At 41.1% G+C, this 11,303-nt stretch overlaps 1 protein-coding gene across 1 annotated transcript; it reads left to right on the forward strand.

The window, feature by feature from the left end:
- The first annotated feature begins 253 nt into the window (after positions 1–253).
- Positions 254–8,667, forward strand: bag3 (BCL2 associated athanogene 3). The gene is made up of 4 exons (XM_079559522.1): positions 254–669; positions 2,822–3,187; positions 5,014–5,340; positions 6,209–8,667. The coding sequence occupies exons 1-4, from the start codon at positions 469–471 to the stop codon at positions 7,145–7,147; spliced, it is 1,833 nt and encodes a 610-aa protein (XP_079415648.1). The 5' UTR covers positions 254–468; the 3' UTR covers positions 7,148–8,667.
- Positions 8,668–11,303: the final 2,636 nt, after the last annotated feature.

The following is an 11,303-nucleotide window of genomic DNA, read 5'->3' on the forward strand; positions in this document are numbered from 1 at the left end:
TTATTGTAACCCCACTCTGACCCAGTGACTGTCAGTGGAAGCATTTTCCAAAACGACTCCACATTTCACGCACCTTTCTGAAATGCACATTGAAATCCAACACTCCAATCTGTGTAGATGCATAAGTTTATTACAGGTTGAACATAACACATTGCAATTAGTTTAGAATGTTTAATAATATTTTAGGTTTCATTACAGGCAAGCCACTTTTAATACAGTAGGCATTGCCATTGTGTTCTTGTCCAAGCCGCCCGCTCTTAAAACATATAGCCATTCGATATTACTGTAATATGTGTTGCAGTAACTTCAGGGTAATTGTTAGGGGGTCTCCTGTAACAAGTGTGAGTGCGAGTCCGCATCCATGCGCGCTGTCCGCCCCCGACATTAACCCGGCTATTTCGAGAAATTTCCAGCCCACTTTTGCACGTCACTTGCAGGCATCTTTAAAGCGTCCGTCGCCTGTATAAAATGTCTCAGTACAAGACAGCAGCCAAAAACATGAACGGCATGAAGACGCAGTCACAGACCCTCCCGATGGCCAGTAATGACAGCGACCCTCTCCCCCTTGGCTGGGAAGTCAAAATCGACCCGCACACTGGATGGCCTTTCTTTGTGGATCATAACAACCGCACCACAACCTGGAATGACCCAAGACACGACACCAAAAAGGTAAATAACGAAGAGAGGAGCCGCTTCGTAAAGTTGCTATTGTCAACTAACGGTGTTTCTGTCGCTTTTACGCACGCACCGTTCTGGTTTAGCACGTCGGCTATACCCAAGCGCAAAACGCGTGGGACTACATCATGTTAACATTTAAACATGTTTTTTTTTTTTTGGAGAGGCCTGGATCGGCACCGTCACCTCCCCCCTCGCAGACAGCTCATAAGCCCGTTATAACAAGTGATCAAGCCTGTTGTGTTCCCGTGCCATGATCTAAAGCTAAATTTACTCGATGAGTCACCATGCGCTTCGTGGAGGCTACCTATGACCATCGTCCTCTATTTTAATTACCCTGCGCGTCTTCCATAGCGACACATCAGTCTATATGTTAAACTTTTTGCCTTACAAGGATTGAAGTTGGTCCAGGGGAGTCCCAATGGCTACTGTAACCCCGCACAACGCGTGTGATATCGAGCAGCGGAAACATTCGCTGCAAACCCGAGTAACGCGGTGGGACTTTCGGTCAGTATAGCGTGATCTTTAGAGGCTGCCAGTTGCCAGTGCCTCTTCTGAAACATAGACACTGTTGTCCAAAGTTAGTGTCCCGAAGAATCTGCTAGAAAGACACAGCTGTCGGGGGATAAAATTGGTGCAATGCTGCTGGCACTGTTCAGAGTCCCCAACAAATATGGCAGAGGGCAAAGGGTCATTCGCAACTATTTAGGAAAGTTTTTTTGTCGAAAGAAAAAGTGTGCCGCTTGTTTGTTTGTTTTAATTAGGCTTGCGTTTTTGTGGTATGTGTTTTTTTAATATAGCCCTGGGATTAGTTTTGATAATCTACTGAGGTCATGAGGCTACTTTGGTCATATTTACAAAAGTGTTGCTTAACATGGCGCTGGTGACTGCCTGAACTTATTGCTATATAACACTAATATAACGGTTTCATTTATCCAGCAAATTACCATGCCCTAACATAGGATTATTTTGAGGCTTTTTTTTTTAAGTCCTTTTGTAGCTGATTACAAAAGAAAAAAAAATGGGGATGAACCATGAAATATAGCACAATGGAAACAATTTCAAGGAATACCTTTTGTGTTTCCCCCTAAATTAAGACACAACATGCTCAGTTTGAGGGCGTGACCGTCAATGATCTCATGCAAATCATAGCAACAATATCAAAACACAGCTGTCAGCGTGGCCCACCAAACATTGTGATCATTTGAATAATGCTCAAAGGACTGTTACTTCTGGCATCCCATTGTCGAATTATCTTTATTTCATTGTATCAAAAGAACCCTTCCAACTCCCACATGCTGTACATTTATGTAATGCACTTTAACAGTGTAAAAGTTTAACACAGTATAACACTTTGCATTTGAAACGGGCCTCCTTACACAGTGGGCGTTTTGGAGATGTGTATGGTTTCTCTAATTCTCTCTCCCGATAATAACACATGTATAAGTAATGCCTTTAATTAAACCAAAGTTAATAAAAACACTTGCTTTACTGTAAGCCAGGACTATACCCAGGTCTAAATTTGTAGGTACTACAAGTGAGTCTGAAAATGACTTTGATGTGCAATGCTTCTATTATTGGGGGTGTGTATCTGTATATCTGCAATGTTAAAATGGTGATCCCTAAACCTTCAAATCGTCCATGAGCATGTGTACAATCTATTCAACCTCAGGCTGCTCTCTTATGCACAATGTCATTGCTTTATTAGCAATAATATTAAAAAAAGATGGATACACATTTTAAAGGAATAGTTCACCGTTTTTCCATACTGAGATATGTTCTTACCTGAGCTTAGACGAGTTGATACGTACCTGTCTGGTCTTTGTGCCCGTGGAAGAGCGTGGTTGCTTCTAACTTCACCCCGTTTGGAGCCATAGGAATACATTAGGAGAGGCCAAATGCTAACAACATCTTTGGTCTTTTTGCTTGACTGAGGGCACACATAAAGACCAGACATGTCTAAGCTCAGCTAAGAACATATCTCAGTATTTAAAAACGGTGAACTATTCCTTTAAAGAATTACATGATCCATACTGATTCCCAAGTGTTTATAATATGAGCAAAATCTGGTAAAATGATACATTTCTAATTTGCCTGATGCTAGAAATGGCTTTGTCTAACATGAATACAAAACTTTAAATTTCAGGTCAGAGAGCCATCAGCAAACGGGCCTTGTGTATCACCAGAACCGAGCCCTCACGAGATGCCGAAATCCTTTGTCAGAGAAATGAAGCACCCCATCCTGCGGCCCGGCTACATCCCCATCCCGGTCTTCCACGAGGGGGAAGAGGTCCGACCGCAACAGCAGCAGCAGATGCAGCAGCAGCAGCAGCACCCGTGTTACTCCTACATCCAGCCGAGCGCCCCACAGAGCACCCGCACGGACAGAGGCGCTCCCTCCCCCACTACGGGACTGCACGGCCGGCCCAGATCACCGCTACACGGGCCCCCAGACACCGGCCCCAGTGACAGCACAGCAAAGTCCATCTCCCCCGTCTCGTACACACCAGAGGTAAAGTTACACATTTACAGGCCGGAAAATTCATCTCAAATACTTCTTTAACACTATCTTACACTATGATGGTTCGAAAACAACACATCCAGTAGTTTCACTTCCTGTTTTTTATGCCCTTCCTCTTGCTCTCCTTTGCTGTGCGGCTGTTTCAATAAAGAGAAAAGGGGGGGGAAATAGTCAGTCGTGGTTCGTGTAGCCGTAGTGAACTATGGCGAGTGTTTTTAATTCGCGATGAAAGGATTAGGCTTAGCAAAAGATCGAGAGGTGAGGACACGTAGGACCTGAGGAGGAGCTTAGAATAGGTGCGGGAGAAGATTAAAAGATTACTCAAAGAGGCGCGAGTGAGTCAAGACACAGCACCAGGTATGTTTTTGATGAGAGAACAAATTGTAGCATGTCATAAATATCTAAATAAAGCTCATTTTGCAATATATCCCTCCATTCAAAGGCAAAAGAAACATCCAAAATATGTAGTTGAGATTTTTTTCTTTTCTTTTTATAGTAAAACAGGGCCAAACTGCTAATTATTTTCTGTATAGGATAAAATCGTTTTTTATTTGGTTAACGGCTTGTCAAGGTGATACATTGAAGGCTTTATATTGTAATGCACATACAGTATTTTCATGTAATGGGCATGAGTCTTGCTGTTGCCAGGGAAAGAGGGAAAGAGCTGTTATGAAAGAAGTATTTTGCGGAGATGATGCAGTTTGCTCTCAAATGTCTGAGGCCGTAGGGTTTGTATAATATGTTACTCATGTTACTCAAAGTGCTTGCAGTAAGTTAACATTGTAAGCCCTTTTTGTTTGATGTTTTTCATATAATGGCCTGAATTACTATTGGCCAGCGCGAAAAAAAAAAAAAAAAAGACAAAAGAGAGATTTGTTCTTGCAGACGTGAAGAAACAATGTTGATATTTCATGATATGAGCTCACCCAATGTGTGTTTGAATCATTTCCCATATCTTGCAATTGTGTGAAAAGTCAATAAAAAAGTCCCTTTGGCTACAATTTATCCGGTGTGAATTCTAATAAAGCAAAGTTAAAGTCTGCCCTTGAAAGTAAATATCTCCCTCAGCTTTCTGTTGCCAGAAGCACATTTCTTACATTCAAATGTTGTGCTGTAAATGGTCCCGTGCTAAATGAATGTTTTGAGTCAAGAGGCCAGAGACAAGCAATGCCATGCACATTTCTACAACCTTTAATGTTGTGCTACTTGAGCTATTGGTTCAGGTAAACTGAGGGCCCCTTCTTTCCTTAATTATGTCTTTTTAACCTCTTAACTTCCACCTGAACGGATCCCATTTTCTCCAGTTTGGCTTTACCCCAATCAAAAAGCTTCTTGGGAAAAAGCACCAAAATAGCCACAAAAAAAGAGAAGAAAACAAGGATGTAAACGCAACAAAAATGTGACAAAAATTCAACCAAAGAGTGACAAAAATTCAACAAAAATGGGACAAAAATTCAACAAAAATGGGACAAAAATGTGACAAAAATTCAACAAAAATGTGACAAAAATTCAACAATAATGTGACAAAAACTCAACAAAAATGTGACAAAAATGCAACAAAAATTCAACAAAAATGTTTAAAAAAAAATCAACAAAAATGTGACAAAAACTCAACAAAAATGTGACAAAAATGGAAAAAAAACATACAAAAGGTGACACAACACAGCAACAATGCGAGGAAAAAGATCAGTTTTGTGGGTCTTATCTTTCAAATGAGGTGCTACACAGGCCTATATGATAGCCAAAGAGGACAGAATGCATTTGGTTTAGGCGGGTGGCAAGAGGTTAATGAAAACTCTTCTGTTCTTGTGTTGAAGGTTCACAGCATCCTACATCACCAGCCTCCGCGGCCGAGCAGCACTGGTCTACAGGCCGGTTACATCCCCATCCCAGTGATCCACGAGGGCATTTTAGGGGCGCAAACCTCACCCCAGCTCAACCCCTCTGTCTACTCCCAGCGCGTCCCGTACTCAGAGCACCAGCAGCCCTTCCACCGCATACAGTCGGAGGAATGGCCCGGCTACGCTGCGAGGGAGCGGGCCTCTCCAGTGATGTTCCCGCCAACGTCGTCCATCCACCACCCAGCGGCACACATGAGGAGCCAGTCGCCGATCGTAACACAAGGACATGGAGAACGACCACAGGTAATCAATGAGGGGAATTAAGTTTATTGTCCAAAGGGGAATTGATTTGAACAAATTAGTTGATTACAGGAAAGAGATAAGGCAGCAAATTAATTAGCATAGACCTAGTGTATGTAGATATTATAAATAAGGTAGCTTTTATACATTTCTAAAACCAAATTAGCCTGAAGCTGCTCTATCCATTCCCTTCTGATTTAAAGAAATGAAAGTACATTTTAGTCAATAAGCTGTTTGCTGCCCTAACTTGATTCTTGCACTGCAAAAAGTAATCTTGATTTAAGTGCAATTTTCTAGAAACAAGTAAATTTGTCCTTGATCTTCATCTACAACATTCTATTTTCATGTACATGTTAAATGTAAAAAGTGTAAAAAAAAAACTGATTTCTTGAAATTAGTTACTCAAATCAAGGACAAATTAACCTTTTTCTTGAAAACGTTGTTTATTTCAAGATTACTTTTTGCTTGTGCTCTTACATTGCCTCATTCATATCCCAATAGTTCACATGAATTGAAATTTGAGCGCCGCTTTTTCAGATGGCAAAGTGATTTAAAGCAGGCCGCCATAAAACTATGCTGTGATGATTTAAACCTTAACAGTGTAGAAAATGTGCTATATTTAGATACTTATGGCATAGGCAGTCTCGGTTTTTCCCATATACAGTATAGGCTTAAATGAATTGTGCTCTACTACAAGAAAATGAATTAGTTGCCTAATCCTTAAGGTGAAGGTAAAGTTGTGTTGCTCATTTGACCACAGAAGATACAGTACTTAACAGGACATCATTTCTAAGCGGAGAGATTAATAATGAAATGAATAGAACCTCAAGCTGCGATCAATTAACAACCTTTTTTCATGATTCATTTTCAGGTCCAGCAGCACATACTCATGAGAGAATCGCCGCAGAGAATGGAGCAGGAGCAGCAAGTCTCTCCGCAGAGACCAGAGAGTATTCACCTGCAAAGACCAGAGAGTGTTCACCTGCCCCATACCTTTCACCAAGAGCCTGAAAAGATGTATCAACCTCAACACTTTCAGCTTCCATCGCCTCAGCAACCTCAGCCCCCGTCACCGCAACAGCTGACCCCAACGCTGATCCAACCTCCCCGACCTCCCCAATCTCCCCAAACTCCCCAAACTCCCCAACCTCCCCAAACTCCCCAATCTCCCCATCCTCCCCAATCTCCCCATCCTCCCCAAACACCCCAAACTCCCCAAACTCCTCAAACTCCCCAACCTCCCCAATCTCCCCAAACTCCCCAACCTCTCCACCCCGAACCAATCCCGCTACCTCATTTCCCTCCAAGGCAAGACGCGCAAATTCCTCAGCATACGACAGACATCACTGTTCAATTGCCTCCAAAACCAGAACCCCAGGACATTTCTACTACGACTACTACCACCACTACTCCAACTACTGCAACTGCTACAACCACTACTGCCCCTCCGGACGTCCCAAAAGCAGAGCCGAGCCACCCGGGTTTAGCCAAAGTGGAGCAGATCATCGAACGGGTCGCCAAGCTCGAGCAAGAGGTCAAGTGCTTTAACGGCAAGAAGAATGATAAGAAGTACTTACTACTGGAGGAGCTGTTGACCAAAGAGCTGCTAGCGCTGGACTCTGTTGATCCCGAAGGTCGCGTGGACGTGAGGCAAGCCAGGCGCGACGGGGTACGGAGAGTTCAGACCATTTTGGATGTACTGGAGCAAATGGAGGAGCACAGCACCGAGATGTCCACGGACCTCACGCACAAGGGAGAGCCCACCATGATCACGAAGGAAAACCTGGAAATGTCGAGGGAAATTTCGTAACAACCTCAAAAGCAGACAAGGACGGTCTTCTGTATATTTTCCTTCAAAACACGCACTAGCTCTGATGCCTCCTCTTGTCTCGACATAGCAGCATTTGTGGACACTGCATGCATTTGAACAACAGTTGATATTTCCGGCCACTCAGTCAGCACACAAACTTCTGTAGCTCAGCGCTATGTTTTTTTGTTTCACGCCAATGTTTATGCCTTTTCTTGTTGTGCCATTATTGTCGATCACAAAGACAGGTTTGGAAAGGGGAGGGCGATATGTTGAAAAAATATACACCTATATGTATATTGTGATTATCTTAGTGTTTCTCACCTGCTGGGTGACCGGACCTTCACCAAAAATGAATGTTGATAAATTACGTGGCAGTTTTAACAACACTTACCATACAATTAATGCTTAAATCAACCAAACTCTGTGAGGAAATGTTGTATTTTGATATCTATTCTATTACAATCTCTAAAATTCTTTTGTAAATTTATTGTAAGCTTGATTAAATATTTATAATATTTAGGCGAGAACCACTGATCTAGTTCATGCTTTCAATTATGTCACTATCCTTGCACACAGAGAGTTCTATGTTGCTTTTAAGAAGAAACTAAAAAGTCCTCTTTAGCAATAGAATGGTTCATTCTGCCTGTCACTCACACAAAGCATGAAAGATACTATGGGCACTTGGAGCAGTGAGAAAAGTAGCCTTTGTTTAGCATAAGCTGCTTTAATCACAATATAACAATCTCTGTATCGCCATATCGCCCACTCCTGCATTTGCAGTTTGAATAGAGGCCTTTATTAAATGGAAAAAGGGAGTATTTTTCTTAAGAGTCATATTGTTGCCTTTGTCATGGACAGGTTTTGTATAAGGGTTTTCTGAATTCACACAGATCCCCATGTGTGTGTGTGTGCAGCTCTGAGCATTTCCAATACCCTGCTTTATTGGAGCTGCTTGGACAGGTCTCACAGTGTTTCATAGATGCTGCTTTGTAGTGCATTACTGATGAATAATAATGCTGTTTTTGCACTTTGCCACCTCCGAAATCGATCACGCTGAAAATCGGCATCACTACAGTTCAAGTATTTGACTTAACACACGTTTTGATTGGTGTGGAGTGTTTGTATGTGTGTTGGTTTACATGTAATTTCAAAAAATATAATTATATATGATCAGTATTTATATTATTATTATATAAACTATTTTGGTACAACGATGAATGTGTAATAAAAACGGACCTGAGTGAGACAATCGGCGCAGCTTTGGTTGAAGTAATTTGAATGTCTTTGTATCAACACCAAAGCCACAATCTGTTACAGCACCGACACTAAAAATGGCCATTTGCCTTAAAATTGCCAACTGTGAGATAAATAAATTAAACTATCTGGAAAGGAAATGCTATGGATTTAACTAATGATTACAATTCACCCACTGTTTGTGTTAATTTGTAGAACCACATCTCCACAGAGTATAGATTGTGGCTTAGTTTGGATCACCTTTTTGAGCAAACTGCTGTATTTATCAAAGATAGCATTTGGTACGGTTGGAAATAAAAAGTATTTTGGATTCCTAATTGTTTTGTTTTTGTTAATCGTCTGATTTAGTAGCACTGTATGTGTCATGGCTAATGATTAGGATCCAGTTTGGATCCTAATGGTTGGTTGCTCTTGTGAGCCACATATAAGGTTCTTGAGTCATCATCTGTCCCTGTAGTTGAAGCATTGGATGCACTCAACTGAACTGCACAGATGATGACTCACAAACCTTTGTTTACTCATGTACAACTGAGAGCTTACACATAGCTGTAGCAACATAGAAATATTTTGCAGTGTGACTTAAAACACAACTTCTCTATATTCTCAAAAGAAATTTCCACAAAAGTTCTTATATTATTGTGACTATATACTGTATTCCGGTCGTACCACAACCCCATATCGGTATTATGTCATCTTTCAAACCCTCTTCTCAATTAAACACTAAAGAATGCTGTCATGCCGACATAAGCCAGGGATTAATACTTCACATATAAATTTATGACTCCTTTACAGCCTTCTTTAGGCTGTGTTTAGGCCTCGTGCGTCAGCTGTTTCCCGGTGGTTGGTTCCCACCTGAGACAGCTCAGATAAACAGTCGGCTGTATTTGGGGTCAGTCAGCTGCTCCGGCTACTCCCTCTGGGCAGCTCTGAGCCACAACAGCAGATTCAGCCTCAGAGCAGCACAGTCACAGTGTGTGCAGAAACTAATACTTTCTCGAGGTTTAGTATTGTAGTAATTAATGTAATATTGAATATTGAATCTGCCGCATGCAGGGCTGTCACGATAATTACTATATCATCATCATCATAATCATCAACCTTTATTGCAGACTCGAGGTCTAGTTAAAAACAAAAACAAAACAAAAACAAACATACAACAACATTTAGAGCAGACAACTGTACCAGTGTCGCCACAATAATATATCGACTTATCGTTCAATAAATAACAATTAAACAATACATTTTTGGGCTCGATATTTATCGCCTATACATTTATTAGCATTTCCCCCCAACTTTTTCCTTGTAAAACTTTGACTTCTAACTGAAGCAGATTGAGTTACATTATATTTTATGTTGCTTGTGTGGTATTTTAGGATATGATTATGTACGTTTAGAACAAAGTTTTACTGTTATTTTTATGTTTGTTTGTTTGTATACTTTATTGTCCCCGTAGGGAAATTTGTCCTCTTCATTTAACCCATCCCTCGATGCTGCTGGGGCAACCCGTAAGGAGCAGTGGTCGAGGGCAGTGCCGCGCCTGGGGACCCATCTCCATGATGTGGAGCCAGGCTGATGGTCAGAATCACCATCACTGAGAGTTGACAGTATCTAGTATCGTTAGAGTCAATATTATCGTTTATCACGATCCTTTCCTGCCTCAATATATCAAACTTCAAATTTGTTATCATGACAGGCCTAGCTGCATGTCTTTTGTGAATACCGGAGAGGTGGTTGAGTATTTTAATTAGAAAATAGTGATACAATTTGACTTTATTACTGTATTGCTTGTTTTTAGTGTCCCAGAAGTTGCTTGACCTTTATCTACCCAGGAAAGTCCCTCTAAGATTTCAGAATATTTTTTTTTACAGGGAAGCCTTTGCCCAAGCGGAGACCCTATTGTACAAGTTTTCTTTGTAGTTGGGGAACCCAGAGAATTTGGAGGCAGGAGCAGACCACGCAGACATGGGAGGAATAATGGTTTACATTTGTATTGCGCTTTACAAGCCTGTGTCACAAGCTTCTCAAAGAGCAGCACTGTAGTCATTATTCATGCACACTGGTGGTGATAAGCTGCTGTAGCCACAACTGCCCTGGGGTAGATTAACTGAAGCGAGGCTGCCTATCTGTGCCATCAAACCACCTACCTCTCAGTTGTTCAGCTCTACCATCTGAGTCACTGTTGCCCCTCAGAAATGCCTCAAGGCACTTCATTCCTTCAATAATAAAAACCATATGAAAAGTCACCATCTTGTCATTTAGTATTATGTCTTCAAAAATAAATGACATTCTTTTCAAGGTTCAAGGTTCATGGTTCAACTTTATTATTGTCCTGAAGGGAAATTATAATGCAGCAGCTGTCCACAGATGATACAGTGAAATAACAATGGTACAGTTTTACTGTATAACACAGCCATCATCAGTCCGGCTCTGAACAGCTGAGAGACAATCAGTATAAAATCAGACAAAGCCTAAGGTCGACATAAGAGCATTTCTCTTAGCAACAGCCTCTGGAATTCCCTGCGTCCGGAGGGGAGTAAGTTAAACTCCTTAAAGTGCATATGACAAGTTTGAATGCTTTTGAGAATATGACTTACCAGTATTTAGAAAGAGAGCATCTGTTGCAAAATTATAATTATATTTGAGCAGCAATTTCAATGAAGAAATGTTGGGCAGAAAAGTTATTTCAATTTTAATTTTTAAGCTGCTGACAGGCAGGGACATAGACAGAGGTAAAGTTCCATAGATGTTTGACTCACTCATTTCCCATTTACTTAACACGACAATAGTTTAAAACTGTTTACCATCATCCATGTCACTTCCTGTCGGTGTCCAATAAGGAAGTGAAACTATAAATATCAAAAACGTGGCGAAATCCTTTGCAAAATGTAATTGTGTTAAATAT

The sequence above is a fragment of the Gobius niger genome (assembly GCF_951799975.1).
Source record: "Gobius niger genome assembly, chromosome: 7".
Classification (NCBI taxonomy): Eukaryota; Metazoa; Chordata; class Actinopteri; order Gobiiformes; family Gobiidae; genus Gobius; species Gobius niger.

Coding starts and splice junctions, on each gene's coding strand:
- bag3 (XM_079559522.1), top strand. CDS start 469: ATGTCTCAGTACAAGACAGCAGCCAAAAACATGAACGGCATGAAGACG. Junction 3,188..5,013: donor CCGTCTCGTACACACCAGAG/GTAAAGTTACAC, acceptor CTTGTGTTGAAG/GTTCACAGCATCCTACATCA. Junction 5,341..6,208: donor GACATGGAGAACGACCACAG/GTAATCAATGAG, acceptor ATTCATTTTCAG/GTCCAGCAGCACATACTCAT.